The sequence below is a fragment of the Penicillium odoratum genome (genome assembly GCF_028828045.1).
Source record: "Penicillium odoratum strain IBT 22623 chromosome Unknown utg000005l_segment0_segment0, whole genome shotgun sequence".
NCBI lineage: Eukaryota > Fungi > Ascomycota > Eurotiomycetes > Eurotiales > Aspergillaceae > Penicillium > Penicillium odoratum.
This window is the reverse complement of record NW_026643147.1, coordinates 5487930-5504666: the sequence shown is the minus strand read 5'-3', so window position 1 is coordinate 5504666 and position 16737 is coordinate 5487930. Positions and strand designations below refer to the sequence as shown.

Sequence of the window (16737 nt, the reverse complement as noted above, 5' to 3'; positions counted from 1 at the left end):
TAGAAGCCCAATAATTTATGATTCGTCTGTTTTCCAATATTTTAAATAATTATCAAACCCAATAGAGTAAGTCTCAATTGTCAATACACAAAGATACAGCAAAGATTTAACACCGAAGCATGTTTCTAGACCCTGCTAGTACAGTACATTACATCAAATATTACATAAAATACCCGATTCTCCACGAGTCCAAATTTCGATAAGTCGTGCAAACCCCACCACCACCACCACCAAGTGAGCCTAGCTGATCTCCAATTGCCTCAAGGGCATGTGGAGACGACCAAGCAGACTTACACCACCACGCTGGTTACAAAAATATCCACTTCAGCCCCGAGCGCAATTTCCCCGCGAATACCACGCATCCTTGTCGCAAAAAATGGCCGAGAACCAGAGCGCACAGGGGCACAGCCCCGACTACACAACCTGGAGTAACACCAGCCTTATCGAGCGGATTAGTGAACTCGAGCGCCAACTTCACTCCCAGACTACACAGTACACAGTTCCGACAGAGACACACCCAGCACCTACTGGGGCCCCGATCTCCAGCGACGTCTACGAGCCCGCGATTCCACTACCTGAAGCTGGTAACGATGAGCATGCGTCGAAGAAGAAGCGGGTTCATTCTCCAGATACCGATATTACCCACAAGCCTGGTATCCACCGTGCTTTGAAGGCGGAGCGGGAATTCGACGGATCGAAATACACTACCAGGTTTATTGCGCTGAAGTTCGCTTACCTGGGTCAGCGGTATAATGGACTTGAGCATACCAATGGCAATTGTACGCCTCTGCCTACGATTGAGGAGGTTCTGTGGAAGGCTTTGCGGCGGACGAAGTTGATTCTTCCTCACACTAGCGCTCCTGCGGATGAGCCTAGTGGTGGTGGGCCAAGAGTGGTGCGGCCTTACTCAATTTTCTGGGATGGGTGTGATTACTCGAAGGCTGGAAGAACGGATCGTGGTGTGAGTGCGTTTGGACAGGTTATTGGTATTCGGGTTCGCAGTTTGCGGCCGAAGCCGAAGCCTACTGCCTCTTCGTCAAACGAAGAGGGTCTTCAAGAGGGCGATGCGATGCAGGTTGAGGAAGCAGCCGTGGATTCGAATTGGGATGACATCGCGGATGAAATCAACTATATACAAGTTCTGAACAGGGTTCTTCCGGAGGATATTCGGGTGCTGGCTTGGTGCCCTAACCCCCCTCCTGGGTTTGATGCCCGTTTCTCCTGCCGCGAACGCCGCTACCGGTACTTCTTCACCCAGCCTGCGTTCTCACCCACCCCAGGTCCTTTCGGATTTGAGAAGGTTGTGGATGATGGCAAGGGACCTCGTGCTAAGTACCGCGAGGGATGGTTGGACATCGATGCCATGCGTGAAGCCGCGAAACACTTCGAAGGAACCCATGACTTCAGGAACTTCTGCAAGCTGGATACCAGCAAGCAGATCGAGAACTTTGAACGTAAAATTTTTTACTCTGATATCGAGTTCGTGAACCCAAAGACCAACCCTCTGGGCTATGTTGGCCGGGCTGGATTCCAGCAGGAAGAGGGCATTGTGCCTGACGTGGAAATGTTGTCCTCAGAAGTGCCCCCTGCGACCTCACCTCAGGTCTACACATTCACCCTGCATGGGTCTGCATTCCTATGGCACCAAGTCCGGCATATGGTGGCAGTCCTCTTCCTAGTTGGCCAAGGACTCGAATCTCCGTCTATTGTCCCCAAGCTACTAGATGTGAAGCAAAACCCACGCAAACCGACATATGAGATGGCTTCTGATGCACCCCTGGTTCTGTGGGATACGATTTTCCCCGACGAGAGCTCTGGAAGTCGCGAGGATTCTCTGAACTGGGTTTATGCTGGTGATGAACGGCTTAATAAGAGCCGAAGTGCCAAAAGCGACAGCAAGTTTGGCATGAGGGGCGTGATTGATGGACTGTGGTCAGTTTGGAGACAGCGCAAGATTGATGAGATTTTGGCTGGAGCACTGTTGGATTTGACTGTTAGCCAAGGAGACTTGGGTGTTATTCACGACATGGAAGGGAAACAGGGACAAAGCAAGAAAAGCAGCAGAGGCGCGAAAGTCTGGCTTGGGGATAACAGTGTTCGCGTCGGAGGCAAATACGTGGCAGTGTTGGACAAGGCAACAACAGAGCCTGTCGAAATTCAAAATGCCAAGTGGCTAGCAGCCAAGCAGCGGAAATTGGCACTCCAGCAAGATGCTGCAACAAAGGAAGAAGCATGAAGAAAGATGTACATACTCATATCGGTCCTTTCAAGGTTTTGTGTATTAGCATTAACTTATATACTGCCCTGCTTTATGAATCAAGACTTTGCATCATAGAGACAGCGTCGGGAGCCTCTCCAGACTTCTTCTAAAATCTCTCGTTTGGGCAGTAGGTGCTAATAATTGGAGTGTTGGTTAGCTTGATAATGGTGGCAGGGAGGAGGCAATTTACCGGAAAGACCACCAAGACATCAGGCTCGCCCTCCACAATCACAGCCAGGTAGAACCGGACTTCAAAGCCCTTAAAGGCTTCATGGATGACAATGTCTTGAATCTGGGTTGTAGGGATAAATCTTGTCACGGCCGACGAGAGATAGGTGGATGATGAGGTTGAGGTCTGGATACCAAATCCTCGAATGACCAAAAGGGATTCCTCTACATTGACGATCAGCCAGAGCGCCAAAAAAAAAGAGCTATACATACCGGTATAGTTTCTCCTGAAAACCCCATAGATCACCAAGGTGCTCATCACCGCCACAACAAACGGGTTGTATGCGTCCACTAGCTGGCAGATATGAGACCCGAGAGGGCTCGCCCATATGGCTGGCCAGGATATAAACCCCCCCTCTGCTTCAAATGAGAAGTGTCGCAGCCTTGCTAGTGCGATGACAACCACGCAGAGGAAAAGAACAGTCCGTAGCAGGACCTGGAAACCGAAAAGGATCTTTGCGGGGGAATTGGAGCGACTCGGCGCATTAGATACCGTGAAGCTAACAGTTGTCGGAGAAGGCCGTTGAACCAGGAGTCGACTGGGCATTGTGAATGTAGAGGTATAAAGTACAATCTAGAAAGGTCCAGGTGATTGCAGACTCTCTGGATAACCTCTAGAGACTGACTAAATAGTTATCAGCGTTTCACGGGGGCAAAAGCTCCCAAGTCCGCAACAAACACACTAGACCTGTTCCAGACTAGCGTAATGTACCTCCCCGTATCTGGATCACGTGAAGCTACAGATCAACTCTCCGCTCCCTCCGTTATGATCGCAACTGGCTTGTCGGACATCGACCCTCATCTCCCTTTCTTTCAATCCATCCATCATGGGTGATAGAGCCAGAAGTCGGTCCCCGAACCGGCGAGATGGTGATCGACGTCCCAAGAAGTCTGGGGGCTTTCGATGGAAGGAGAAGCGTCGCGACGATGATTCCCGCGGCGATGAGCGACGACTAGACCGTGGATACCGAGACCGAGACGAGCGCCCAAGATCCCCCCGCCGAGACCGTGATGGCGACCGCTACGGGGATCGCAACCAAGATCAGGGCCGTGACCGTGACCGCGCCGACCGCGACCGCGACCAACGACGGGACGAGCGTGATACACCACGGGAAGATCGTGCAGAGAAGAAAGAGAAGAAAGAGAAGAAGAAAAAGAAGCCTGTTGTGCCACAGTCCTCAGAACCCATGATTATTGTCTATGTGAATGATCGGTTGGGTACCAAAGCTGAGATCCCCTGTTTGGCCTCAGATCCAATCAGTATGTTGTTTTCGTATGATACTTTCTGGATTGAATTAATCTTATTTCTATCCAGAGCTCTTCAAAGCCCAGGTGGCTGCCCGAATTGGTCGAGAACCACATGAGATCCTATTGAAACGCCAAGGCGAACGCCCTTTCAAGGATCAGCTGACACTGGAAGACTATGGAGTGAGCAATGGGGTACAACTTGACTTGTGAGCTTACTTATTACCCTATCTGCCACTCTACTCCCATGACCTATACTAACTTATCATTATAGGGAGGTTGGAACAGGAGACTAAAAAGCATATTCTCATGTACTTCGATGGGGTCAGTTTCAAATGGTCGGTGTTTTTTTCTTTCTCATATCAAAACTATTGGATTTCTTGGAGCATGGGAGCGTGCACTGAATGGATTTCTTATCTTCTCATGTTTTCTTTTTATGGAATTTTCTGGTGCCCCTTTTGTATCTTACCGGCGAAAAATGGAAGTTGCTGTAAAGCGGTTCTTTTGGCCCCCCCTTGGGGCTGCTGACCATTTGCTGGCGTCTCCTTTTGCAAAGCATTTTTCCGGCCGTTTTTGCTCAAACATTTACCGTCTGCGGGGCTAAATATGTGCCCGCACTATCCTGATTCGGGGGTTATTGACACCTTGGTGCCTCAGGCCAAAATCCTCTCCAGCCAACCCGAGACCAAGAAAGTCTGTTCCACTCTCTAAAAGAGGCTTTTTTTCTATGGGACTCACACGAGCTTCAATTCGTTTTTTTTCTCTCGGGTCATTGTCCGAGCTGTTTCTCGACCTCACAATCTCTCCGAAATGAGCTAGTCGCTTGACTCTCCACTCTTGACTTTTCTTCCTGCCTTATCCAGTGATTCTTTTCTGAAGCCGATTTCGCCTCCGCAGATTTTCCGTCTCTCCAGATTTCTCGACCTCCACCCAACAACCCCTCCTCCCGTTCCCTTCCAATACTTCTTTCGATCCCAAACCAGACCCTTTAAACAAGATGGTTCGCAATCTAGTTGTCATCGGGGGTACTTCCCACCCGCAGTTGACCGAGACCATTTGCAGTGTACTCGGACTCCCTCCCGCGGAGGTTCTGCTGTCCAAGTTCGCTGTTGGTGAGACTCGTGTCGAGATCCAAGAATCCGTCCGTGAAAAGGACGTCTACATTATTCAATCCGGAGGTGGTAAGGTCAACGACCACTTGCTTGAGCTCCTCATCACCATCTCCGCTTGTAAGACGGCCTCGGCCCGCCGGGTGACCGCCGTTCTTCCTCTGTTCCCTTACTCCCGCCAAAGTGATATCCCCTACGACAAGGCCGGGGCTCCTCTCGTCAAGTCGTCCGTCCCGAACAAGCCCAACAATGGCTACACTTTCGAAAGCACTCCTCCCACTCCGGGTCCCGGTAAGCCCGAGGGATTGGGTCTGATGAACGGCATCGACAACCTCCAGAAGAGTCTTGCCAAAGCTCAGATCGAAGAGCACAATGGCAGCCCCGTGAAGCGCCGCCATGCCTCCGGCAACGCACTTCCCCGGAGCGATACGAATGACTCTCTCAAGTCTCTGGCCAACAGCGCAATCCTTGAAGAATCTACAAACAACTCTTCGGCTGCTTCAAAGATTAATTCCTTCCAGCCGCGCCCTGGTTACAAGCAGTGGGTTGCGCAAGCAGGCACCCTGGTGGCTGACCTGCTGACGTGCGCCGGTGCGGATCACATCATCACTATGGATTTGCACGACCCTCAGTACCAAGGATTCTTTGATATTCCCGTGGACAATCTTTACGGACGTCCTCTTTTGAAGAGCTACATCCAGCGCAATATCCCCAACTACAAGCAGGCTGTCATTGTCAGCCCCGATGCGGGTGGTGCCAAGCGTGCGACAGCCATTGCTGACCAGATGGGAATGGAATTCGCTCTTATTCACAAGGTAAGATCATATTTTATTTTTCCTCCTAGCTTGGTAGATTGGATAATTCTAACAACCCCTGCAGGAGCGCCGCCCCACAAAGATCACAGACCGCCAGAATGCGACCATGATGCTGGTCGGTGACGTCCGCGATCGGATTGCTATTCTGATCGATGACTTGGCGGACACTTCCAACACAATTACCCGTGCAGCCAAGTTGCTGAAGAAGGAGGGCGCCTCCCAGGTTTACGCTCTGGTGACCCACGGCATCCTGAGCGGTGATGCTATCGAGCGTATTAACGCCAGCGCCCTTGATAAGGTCGTAGTGACCAACAGTGTAGAGCAGAATGACCACCTGCGCCGATGCCCGAAGCTTGAGGTCCTAGAGGTTGGCCACGTTTTCGCCGAGGTAAGTTCCATTTGTCTTAAGCCCGGGCCCTTGCTGACCGCTTCATGCAGGCCATCCGCCGCGTCCACCACGGTGAGAGTATCAGTGTTTTGTTCCAGTATGATTGAACGTGATCAACATTTCTCTCCTTGGAAAATGCAAATACCAAAAAAATCTTGGCTGGATTTGATATGTCCAGCTTGCCATATTAAATGAATTTGAGTCGATATCTGGCGTTGCTGATGCGAAGACATTTTTTCATCATCCGTTACTTGCTTGCACCATTTCTTCCAAATCTACATAGAGTCCATGTTCAAAGTAGTCTTACCCAAGACAGCAGACAGCGTTGTTGGGTTTATCTTGCTTTTCAGGCTTGGCTTGTTCTATTCGACCTTTATTGCCTATCTTTGCTACTGGCATCTTGCACATATGATGAAATCAACTAAAATTATCGTGTTTTATGTGATCCGTCTTACATCTTGCCTTTTGGACTTGTTTCCCGGAGAGGACTATCTCGCTTGGTTAGCCCATACGCATGATGCCAAGCAGCAGTCAGTATCGGCAGCCTACAATCTACGGATGTATGAGGGGTGTTTACCACGGATTTCATCGGACCGATGAATTTTGCTCTTCTATTTCACAGAGATCACGAAATTGCCAAACGCCTCAGAGGGTGGAAAGAAGTCAAGAACAGAAACGAGAAAAAAACCGAAACCAGTGACCATTTGCCCGGTTCGGGGCGATGCGCTCACTTCAGGATCGAAGGACAAGAAACGAACTGGGTACTCGATACAACGGAACTGACTGCTAAAGCCAAGTCATGCAGCCCAATGGGGTAAATATAGGAGAAGTAAATGGGAAGAACGAGGTCATAATGAAATCTAGAAGACGGAAATGAAATTACCGATTCTCTCCTTCTGGTTCTGTGCAATGCATTCCGAGATCCAGGTGACATTCCGGATTTCCTAATAAATGTTAGCCAGTTGATATTGGGTATATAAATTTAGAAATTTGCCTTACCTGCTCCTTCAGCTTCAACCACCCGTACACCACCGCCGGGGTAAATTGACGGGTAAACACCAACTTGGACATATCCATCTCCTTCTGGTAGAAGAGATCCTCGAGACTCTTCCCGTCGCTCCCGCCCATGCCACCACCACCACCCTGGTTCATACCCACCGCATCAAAGAAGGTCTTGTAGTCTGCAACCGCACTCACAGCCAGGGCCACGCCTTCAGGATCATCTGCCCGAGACAGCATCAAGCTACCCTCCGGGTAAAGCTTTCCGAATTCCGGGTACAGCTTTCTCCGCTCTTGCTTGGACAGCTCAGTGCCGAAGGAGTTGAGGGTAATATTAATAGAGCGGCGATCGGCCTCAAACTGCAAAATCTCCGACATAACCTCCTGGGTCGGGCCAGAGAAGTCTGGGTCGGTGTTGATAAACTTATAGAAGTCCTCAAGGTAGTTCTTGTAGAGGGTGTTGCGGACAATCTCGATGTTCAGCTCGTCAAGGTCCTGGTGGCTCAGGCTACCCTTGAAGTAAGGGGCCAGCGGGGTCTCAATAAGGACTGAGTTGTAGAGCTCCTCAATGTTGGTTGCAACACACAGCACGGGCAGAGTCTCGAACCAGCCGAGCGGGTGGCATCGCTCCAGGAGTTCTCGGGTGTCGCGCTCATGCAGGGTACCGGTGATCAGGAGAGCAATGTTATCGATCATGTAGCCGTAGGTGAGATACTGCAGGAACTTGGCAGTTGCCCCAGTGGACTGTGCGATCAAGTATCGGAACTCCGACACCAGCTTGTCGGTCATCTTGCCAGCGAGGGCGGAGGTGGAGGGGTTCGGGGGGAGAGAGGCGAGGAAGTCGCCATAGGATGGGCCCAGTTGAAGCTTTACATCTGTGAAAAGATTTGATGTTAGACGTGGCTAGTCTTGACGCTAGTTTGAGGATGTAAATACCATCAATAGTCTCGCATTGTGTTAAGTTGGAGTAGTTCTGGCCGCTCAGAAGGCTGTTCCGATACCCTCGAACAATGCCCTCGACGTATCTAGGAAATGCACGTTAGCAATCAAAAATAACATAGATATTCAGGGACAGACATACCCAGAATTTACATTGAAGAAGAGGCCCTCCATTATGGCGAGTGAGAAGTGGTCAATAGAAAGGTCGTCTTAATCTACGTACATGTTAAGTGCTGGGAGCTGTCGGGGTGGGTCCTTACATAAGCCACCAGCCACAGGGCTGTGGCTCGACCATTTTTGCACTTTTTTCTTTCCGTTGCAAAATTTCTAGATTCCCTTCTCCAACGGTGCACGCCTCGACGGTCCACTCATTCTAATCCGTCTTTTTTTCGCCAATCGACCGGGGCCTTCTACATTTTTATCTCGTTCTCTTTTTTCCCCCCCGACCAGTCGCCATCATGTCGCTGTTCATCCTCACCGAAACCAGCGCCGGCTATGCCCTGCTGAAGGCCAAGGACAAGAAGCTCTTCAAGCGCGAACAGCTCCCGGAGGATGCTTCCACCGCCGAGGGTGTTTCCAACATGTACGTGTGATGGTTGGCTTTAGTTCAAAAACTGCCTGAAAAAATCCCAATGGAGCGGGGGACACCAATTCGCGGAATGGTCGAGAAAAAATTTGATGCAGTAGACAGCGATGCTAATACTGCAATTTAGGTTCAAGCTGAAGTCTTTCCAGAAGTTCGAGAGTGCTGCTGCCGCTGTTGAGGAGGCTGCATCCATCATCGAGGGCAAGGTCACTCCCCGCCTCGCTTCGCTTTTGGAGGGAATCAAGGATGAGAAGAAAGTTTCTCTCGCTGTTGCGGACCCCAAGCTCGGTATGTTCAATCCGATAATCCAATTTTTGCGCTTTCCACTGACATGATGGTCATCAGGAAACGCCATTGGCAAGCTGCCCGGCCTCTCCATTGAGCTGATCGCCGATTCTTCTACCGCCGAGGCTTTCCGTGCCATTCGTGAGCACCTCACTTCTCTCATCCCTGGCCTGGCCCCCAGTGACATGTCCACTATGGCCCTTGGTCTGTCTCACTCCCTCGCCCGTCACAAGCTCAAGTTCTCTCCCGACAAGATCGATACTATGATTGTCCAGGCTATCAGCCTTTTGGATGACATGGACAAGGAGTTGAACACCTACGCTATGCGTGTGAAGGAATGGTACGGATGGCACTTCCCCGAGCTGGCTAAGATCCTTAACGACAACATTGCCTACGCCAAGCTCGTCCTGAAGATGGGCATGCGCTCGAACTGGGAGACCGTTGATCTCGCTGAGATTCTGCCGGAGGAGATTGAGGGTGCCGTTAAGTCTGCCGCTGACCGTTCCATGGGTACTGAGATCAGCGAGGATGATCTCGAGAACATCCAGGCTCTTGCCGACCAGGTTGTTTCCCTTTACGACTACCGCGCACAGCTTGCTAGCTACCTGACCTCCCGTATGAACGCTATCGCTCCTAACTTGACTGCTCTTGTCGGTGACCTTGTTGGTGCCCGTCTCATTGCCCACGCTGGTAGCTTGACCAGCCTTGCCAAGAGCCCCGCCTCTACCCTCCAGATTCTGGGTGCCGAGAAGGCCCTCTTTCGTGCCCTGAAGACCAAACACGACACACCCAAGTACGGTCTGATCTACCACGCCTCTTTGATCGGCCAGGCCACCGGCCGCAACAAGGGCAAGATGGCCCGTATTCTCGCTGCCAAGGCCTCTCTTGGTCTGCGTGTTGACGCCCTCGCCGAGTGGGATGAGGATGTCACCGAGGAAGACAAGGCTGCTCTCGGTACCGAGGCTCGCTTCAACCTTGAGCGCAAGCTTGCCGGTATGGAGGGCAAGCCCATGAAGCCCCGCGGTGTTGCTATTGCTCCCAACGGCACTGCCCAGCCCCAGAAGTTCGACCTGAAGGAGGCCCGTAAATACAACCCCGATGCTGATGCTCTGGATACCGAGGCTCCTACCCCCGCCAAGAAGGAGAAGAAGGATAAGAAGAAGAAGCTTGTTGAAGAGGTCGAGTCAGACGAGGATATGAAGGATGCCGATTCTGACTCCGACTCCGACTCCTCATCCGAGGACGACTCAAAGTCTGAGCTCGAGAAGCAGGCCGCTAAGGCTGGTCTCAGCGTCAAGCGTTATCAACGCAAGCTGGAGCGCGGAGAGATCACCTTCGATGCCTCTGGCAACCCTACAGCCATCAGCAAGAAGGACTTGAAGAAGGCCAAGAAGGAGTCCAAGAAGTCCGACAAGGAAGATGGCAAGAAGCGCAAGCGCTCCGATGAGGGTGAGGAGAAGAAGGATAAGAAGAAGAAGAAGAGCAAGGGCGAGTAGCTATGAATTGCTTTTGTTTCAAAAGTTTCGTGCAATGTGATGGATGGCCTCTTTTTGCGCAATCTGTATGATATCACTTTCTTTTCATGTCGCGGCCTTGCTCGCATGTTCGGGGGCATTTCAAGGTTGATCTTCGTTTTTTGTTTCGTTTTTATGGCGCAGACGGTGCTTGGTCCAGGCAGTACAGTTTAGCTGAATAATCTGTTCATACTTCAATTTTGAGTAGCATTCAGCAAAATATTTATCTGTAAAATCCGTAACACTGTGGGTTAAGGCTAAACAAGAGAGTTGCAGCTATATATTGATCGCACTCAAGTGCAAGTACTTAGCCCTCAAGTCCCAACTTCCTTGTAGCTGAGCCTGCAGCTTGTGAATACCGCCCTATATACCGCCTACCTTTGGACCGGCAAAATCAGTAATTTTCCCTCAGCTGCGAACTCACACCTTTCGACGATCACTCACATACACAAATAACCACCACAATGCGGGTAAGATATGTCCGATCACATAAAAGCTACAATTGACTTATAAATACTCCAAGATTCTCGACCCTCAAAATGCAGTCCTCACCAACATCGAGGTTCTGGCCTACTTAACAGCCAACCCGCCCCGCCGCTCTCCCGATCCGCCGCAGAATGCTGATCGATGGGTACCCAGCCCAGATTTGAGAGACCACAACACAGTGGTTAAAGAGGTGAGCCTGGCCTGCATCCTTCCACTGCAAATTCCCACCAAGACTCAGGGATTATATCCCAAGTCCCGAAACCAGCAGACCGCAATCCCTCTCCCAAAATCAAAATACCCATGCATATTCCATATTTTATACCACAAGAACAGCTAGCTAACATACACCTATCTCAGATCCACAACTATGTATCCAGAATCTCCCCCCACCTTTTAAAATACCCCCGCTACATCCCTCGCCCCTCCTCGTCGCAATCAGCTTCTGCATTTGGAACAATGCGCCCCCCAGCACAGAACTCCTCGGATAACAACGACCTCACAAACCCCACCGCACCACCCCGGGACCCCTCCTCAGAGACAACGCCTATGGATCTTGCCCTCCGTGACTTGATCACACAGCTCAAGCCGTACGGTCTTACCAAGGCTGAAGTAGTAATGATTCTGAACCTGGGTGTTGGCGTGAGTTCCTCCGGAGGAGAAAATGGTGAAGAGGTCAATGGAGATGGGGAGATGGATGTGGACGAGGATGGGAATGCTGTTAATGAGGAGGAGGAGGAGGATTTCGGCGCGATGGCGCTTTTTGAATCTGTTGTTGAGGAGCGGGAGACGCGGATATCGGATGAAGATGTGCAAGTTGTGCTGGGGATTATTCGGAATGTTCTCAATGAGCATTATGGGAGCTAGGGGGGTCTTTGGATATAAATTGCTTTCTTGTTAAGTAGATTATTTGTCTGAGATGTTTGATATCCCGGGTTCATGGCCCTTCAATTCCATGCGCATTCGTCTTTCTGGTTCAATGTTGGGTGAGTATTAAGCTTGAACTGTACAGGTAGGAGCTGGGCTTGTTCGATACATAGTATCATGCTCGAGCTGGTGTATATCTGCTCTATGCGGTGAAGATAAAATATGTTCCAATTCTATGTACGTGATGCCAGCTCGTCGCACCTTGCTCTATGTAATACATGTTTGGTCATTAAAGAACCAAAGAGACCAAATTAAAACGCCATAACACTCATGACATGGGTCGATGCCATCCATGGCCGAAAAAGAAAAAGCTCAAAATGGTATCAAAGAGGGCAGAAAGACTCAGGATCCGACATTAGGGACATAAGATCGATATGCACAAGTCGATAACATATCGTCCCGGCGTAAGTCTTGTGAAAATATGGAAACAGTGAGAAGCTGGGCGAGTACCTAAGAATCTCCAAGTGTACCCATGTAGACGCACTATGACTTCTCTCCATCTGGAGCTTCTTTGCCGTATATGAGATTACCAAATTTATTGTAGACCGGCTCATCAGGATCGCCATTCTCCTTAGCCCAGGGACCCAGATCATCATCGAAGAGATCACGCTCCTGGCCCTCGCAGACATCCGAAAAGGCAACCCAGTTCTCCTCGTCTGTCCAGACTCCGCCTCGTCCACCGCGCATATTCCACCACTCTTGGCCGCCCAGAAGGGAAGACTGTGCAGCGTCGAACCCATGAGAGGAGCGCACATATCGGCGGAGGAGGGCACGGCCCCAGGGGAAGAACCACATCTTCTCCCACCATGTGTTGCGAAGTTTCTGGTCACCGTTAAGATGGGCAAGGACGGGGACAGCAGCAGAGTGAGGATTTGTCATTAGGGGTACGTTGTGCCATGAATGCTCTTCTGGGTTTGGTAGCTTGTCTAGTGTGGCATTCCATTCCGGAAGTGTGGTCATAGTTTTGGCAAGCCGGGTCTGGTTGAAAGGGTTTGGAAGTGCGGCAATATCACTTGGAAGAAGAAGACGGTGCTCACGGGGGACACCAAACTGTCCTTGGAGGACGGATGTCTTAGTGATGTTGTTGTACTTGATCCACTCGACATCATTGCGAGAGAGGATCTGATTGAAGAACATCTGCGACTCGAAGTCGACTCCGATACCGTACTCATACCGGTGACCTGTCTCCAGACGGAGACGAATGTTCGTGATATTTGTGGCTTCATTAATGCCCAGCAGTCCTTGGAACCACTCCTTCAAACCGTTAGTAGTGCGACGTCGTTCCAGCTCGCGGACCACCTCTTGACGGCCATACATCTGCGTCAGAGCTTGGTAGTCGCCGTGCTTTTTGATACGCTGCTCGAGAATCCGCAGGGCCTCATCGTAGATAAGTCGGAGATCCGCAGCTTGACCAATCACCGCACCCGGATTCAGCCATCGTGGCCGATTCAAATGCCCATCAGGATAGATGTCCGTCTTCCAGCCATACACATCCGGAGGCAATGACGACTCGGGGATAGAAACACAGCCCGGGTCCTCCTCCAGAGCACTATAGCACAATTTACTTGCACCAAAGAGCACGCGCTGCGAGTATTTCGGCACTAAATCCGGGGGAGCATCCTCGGTTTCTTTCTCTAGCTTCGTGTACCCATGCTTTTTCAATAACTTCCGATTATTCGTTCGTAGAATCTCCTGGAAGCGCGTAACCAGAATCTCCGGGGGGAGTTGGAAGAAGACATCCTCGGCGTCGACGACCAGTATCAGATCATGATCCTTCACGGTATGGCTCGGTTTCAGGTAATCGCGCAAGCGAGTGATCCGGTCCACTATGCGCTCGAACTCGGTCGCACCACTCTTGTCCTGTCCGTATCCGACCAGGATTGGAGGTGGGTATCCCAGAATCATGGCCGATGCCAGTGTTCGACAAGCGCCGCGTGAGCCCTGCTGCAAGGGCACCAGGACATGGAGATTCGGGTTGGGCTTGTCCAAGTCGTGAGGGAGGGTACCGTTGATTGAGACATCGGATCGTCGAGGAAGTGCGACCTGCGCGTTTTCAGGGATTTCAGTGAATGGATGATACGATGGGAACTTGGTCCAGAAATCTGGCTCGGACTGCTGTTAAAGAGGTCAGCATCTTGTTCCTGGTCTTTCCCCGCTGTCGGAATGGCGATCGGAGTATGTCCATTCAGCCCAGGCGAGGCAACAATCTGGGAAACTTACCCCGTGTGATGAGGAGAGTATAACAAGAAAGGAAAGGAATGCGATAATGGAGTAAGTGATGGCTTTGGATCTTGGGGTCCGCGGTCGTTGACGGTAGACCTGCCACATCACGGTGGTGGCGGACGACTTGGCCTTCTCAAACGGCAGCGGGCTGGAAGCCATGACCAAAACGCCGAGACTATCTCAGAAAATAACTAGGCAACTGAACATGTCGTGATACCTCGAGGGTGTTGTTAATGTAAAAAAAGCCACGCGGGACATACGCAATTCAAAGGTGGAGATGGAAACGGCTCATTGATCGACCAACCCCGAGCTGTTTCCGCATGTGGTACATACAGTCCATGAACACATATTAACGTAATTCTATCTAATATAACTAATTAATTCTATTCCAAATAGATCTCCTCCTTGAGTCGCTGCAGATTGCGGAATAAGCCACCCGCTGGTGCTCCACTATCGCTGTCTCGTCTTTGCTCCGATCGCTTGGGACGTTGACTTTGCTCCGCCATCGCCTGTTGGTGTTCCAAATTGCGCCGTCGCTCATCCACGAGCCGGGCTAGACTGTCCACAAATCGATACCGTGCTTTTTCCTCAGCCGAGCCTTTCCATACTGTTGCCAATGTCCGTAGAGTCTCCACGTGATGAGTGGCTGCCTCTAAACCAGCCCGTCCGCCACCCTTGCTGTCCAGCAGCTCCAGTGTTTCGGTTCGTAGCTTCTTCATAACTGCCTGGCCTTTTTCTTCCTGGTCGGAGCCGTCAACAGTGATGTCTGGACCGGAGACAGAGATGAAGGAGGATGAGAAGGAGATCTCCGATGGTGGTAAAGGCCACTCCATTGCGTCGCCGAATGTCTGTACAACGTCTTCTAGTCGCGAGCGGACTTGGTTCAATGTGCGCAGATTGGCGATATACTCAGGATCCGCCATGGACACATCTTTCTCCATTGTTTCCGCATTCGCACTCGCATCCTCATCCTCATCCTCGTCCGGCTTCTCATCTTTTGTGGTTGTAGCTTCCGTTTGTTCCGTTACCTCATCCTTGCGACCAGTCGTAGCGGTAGTTGTACTCGGTGTCTCTAAAACGAACTTGGCGATATCATCCCGTAGAACCTCTGTCAAGGTCTCGGACAACCCAATTGTTTCTCCCCGTAACACCTCAACCTCGTAGGCAAGACGTCCACCACTGCGAAGGATCTCGTCACTCAACTGAGAGAGTGTGCTGGATAGGCGAACGTTCTGGGCGCTAATTTGTGAAAGGAGGGTTTGGACTTGGGCGGACAGTTCGGTCAAAGGTACCGAGCCTGGTACTCGGGAGGCATTGGGTTGGAGTGAGGCCACTGTCAGTGGGGACAGAGTATCATTGAGGAACTCAGCTGGGTCAAAGTTGGGGTCGGCAAAGTTGGGGGTAAGGTCGGATAGATTGGGGGATTTGACATTGAGGCTGGCTCGAGCCGTTGAGCTATAGCTTTGAGAAGCCATTAGTGAGGGTGTTGGGCTTGTGATGATTAATTAATTAATTCGAGCAATAGGAGCTTGACACGGGAGTTGCCATTGGAGTCAACAATGCCCCATAACCACGGACCACTTGGAAGCTTCACCGCCTTGGAAGTATACATGTACTGTGTAAGGACTACGGACTACACGTTCCGAAGTTAATTCGACTTATACATAAGCAAATCATCCAAGATGAAAGATTATTTTGATTAATTTAATCAATTCAAAATTCTCATAAATATTGTTTAACAGGTAAGCGGAGAAAGATTTGTATATGGCTTATCAATTTGGTGGGGTAAGACCCCTGACCTAGGTCTGTACCTGGACCCTGCTGTCAGCCACATCTTTGTTAACTTGATTTCAACTCCAATGCTGGGAACCTGAAGGTATTGGGTGGTGCACGTGATTTGGAAGCTTTGCTGTGTCATTTTGCCACTTAACACTAAGTTCATACATGTAAATGACTTGAAGTATTCAAAAGTGAGACCTGATCAAACTTCTCTCCAAACTAAAACTCGATAGATCCGAAAAAGCATCTCGATCTGATCCGTTCATCTCCCATTGGACCTGAATAGATCCTCTTTCCCCTCTTTTCCCTCTTTCTCCCTTCTTCCTGTCTACAGTGCTTTTGAACTGTACTGCATCCTGCACAGCCTGCCGAGCGCCAAGGAGCCAAGGAGTCCAGGAACAGGCCAGTCACCCGAACACGAACCGCCATGCATACACAATCATGCAATGTCATTACACATCAGGTACGACCTGTCTCTCCTTTGCCTGCCTCGTAATCAAAGTTCCGGAACTGTTGTACCTGCTGCTTAACCCCATACAAGCGGGGCTCGGTTCCTGCCCCTGAAGAGCCCTAAACTTGACCCGCTGCTCGCCAGAAAACCCTGCATCTGATAAAATCGCCGATATCAGCATCTTCGGAGAGTCCCACCTGATCCCGGCTTTGCCTCTATCAAATGTCTCAGATCGATGCGCTATTGTTCCCCCTAGGCCTTAGTTACCACATTAGCTCTTGTTAGCACCCTGCCCACCCAGACTGCATGCATCCAGATTTCAAATCATCACATTTTCTGCGGGAGATACCCACTCCTCCACTTCAGACCCTCTCCTGATTAGCCAATCGCTTACTGGACAATTTTTTCTAGCTCTTACTTGGATCATGAACCTTGACCAGATTTGATCCGGCTCAGCTGATTCATATTCTGGGTTGAAAAATCCTCCATGGCTCGCTCCGGCCCTC

The 16737-nt window shown here is 50.6% G+C and overlaps 9 protein-coding genes across 9 annotated transcripts; 5 read left to right on the top strand and 4 right to left on the bottom strand.

Annotated features, from left to right (window-relative positions):
* Positions 1-376: 376 nt before the first annotated feature.
* Positions 377-2236, top strand: N7520_007628 (pseudouridine synthase DEG1; the record flags this gene model as incomplete). The annotated part of the gene is made up of 1 exon (XM_057141562.1): positions 377-2236. One exon carries the CDS (start codon positions 377-379, stop codon positions 2234-2236), a length of 1860 nt encoding a protein of 619 aa, XP_056995568.1.
* Positions 2237-2316: 80 nt separating this feature from the next.
* On the bottom strand, positions 2317-3035 carry N7520_007627 (PIG-H family GPI synthesis protein; the record flags this gene model as incomplete). The annotated part of the gene is made up of 3 exons (XM_057141561.1): positions 2317-2394; positions 2451-2653; positions 2702-3035. The coding sequence occupies 3 exons, from the start codon at positions 3033-3035 to the stop codon at positions 2317-2319; spliced, it is 615 nt and encodes a 204-aa protein (XP_056995567.1).
* A 280-nt stretch (positions 3036-3315) lies between these two features.
* Positions 3316-4029, top strand: N7520_007626 (ubiquitin-like protein HUB1; the record flags this gene model as incomplete). The annotated part of the gene is made up of 3 exons (XM_057141560.1): positions 3316-3748; positions 3804-3942; positions 4008-4029. 3 exons carry the CDS (start codon positions 3316-3318, stop codon positions 4027-4029), a joined length of 594 nt encoding a protein of 197 aa, XP_056995566.1.
* Positions 4030-4730: 701 nt separating this feature from the next.
* Positions 4731-6152, top strand: N7520_007625 (ribose phosphate diphosphokinase subunit PRS5; the record flags this gene model as incomplete). Its single annotated transcript, XM_057141559.1, has 3 exons — positions 4731-5657; positions 5722-6045; positions 6096-6152. 3 exons carry the CDS (start codon positions 4731-4733, stop codon positions 6150-6152), a joined length of 1308 nt encoding a protein of 435 aa, XP_056995565.1.
* A 753-nt stretch (positions 6153-6905) lies between these two features.
* On the bottom strand, positions 6906-8157 carry N7520_007624 (H(+)-transporting V0 sector ATPase subunit d; the record flags this gene model as incomplete). Its single annotated transcript, XM_057141558.1, has 4 exons — positions 6906-6989; positions 7045-7919; positions 7981-8069; positions 8126-8157. The coding sequence occupies 4 exons, from the start codon at positions 8155-8157 to the stop codon at positions 6906-6908; spliced, it is 1080 nt and encodes a 359-aa protein (XP_056995564.1).
* Positions 8158-8441: 284 nt separating this feature from the next.
* nop58 (RNA-processing protein NOP58) lies at positions 8442-10350 on the top strand (the record flags this gene model as incomplete). Its single annotated transcript, XM_057141557.1, has 3 exons — positions 8442-8566; positions 8697-8857; positions 8915-10350. 3 exons carry the CDS (start codon positions 8442-8444, stop codon positions 10348-10350), a joined length of 1722 nt encoding a protein of 573 aa, XP_056995563.1.
* Positions 10351-10832: 482 nt separating this feature from the next.
* On the top strand, positions 10833-11718 carry N7520_007622 (uncharacterized protein; the record flags this gene model as incomplete). Its single annotated transcript, XM_057141556.1, has 3 exons — positions 10833-10838; positions 10892-11044; positions 11212-11718. 3 exons carry the CDS (start codon positions 10833-10835, stop codon positions 11716-11718), a joined length of 666 nt encoding a protein of 221 aa, XP_056995562.1.
* Positions 11719-12261: 543 nt separating this feature from the next.
* On the bottom strand, positions 12262-14160 carry N7520_007621 (glycosyltransferase domain-containing protein; the record flags this gene model as incomplete). The annotated part of the gene is made up of 2 exons (XM_057141555.1): positions 12262-13893; positions 13999-14160. 2 exons carry the CDS (start codon positions 14158-14160, stop codon positions 12262-12264), a joined length of 1794 nt encoding a protein of 597 aa, XP_056995561.1.
* Positions 14161-14384: 224 nt separating this feature from the next.
* Positions 14385-15476, bottom strand: N7520_007620 (uncharacterized protein; the record flags this gene model as incomplete). Its single annotated transcript, XM_057141554.1, has 1 exon — positions 14385-15476. The coding sequence occupies one exon, from the start codon at positions 15474-15476 to the stop codon at positions 14385-14387; it is 1092 nt and encodes a 363-aa protein (XP_056995560.1).
* Between the last annotated feature and the right edge of the window lie 1261 nt (positions 15477-16737).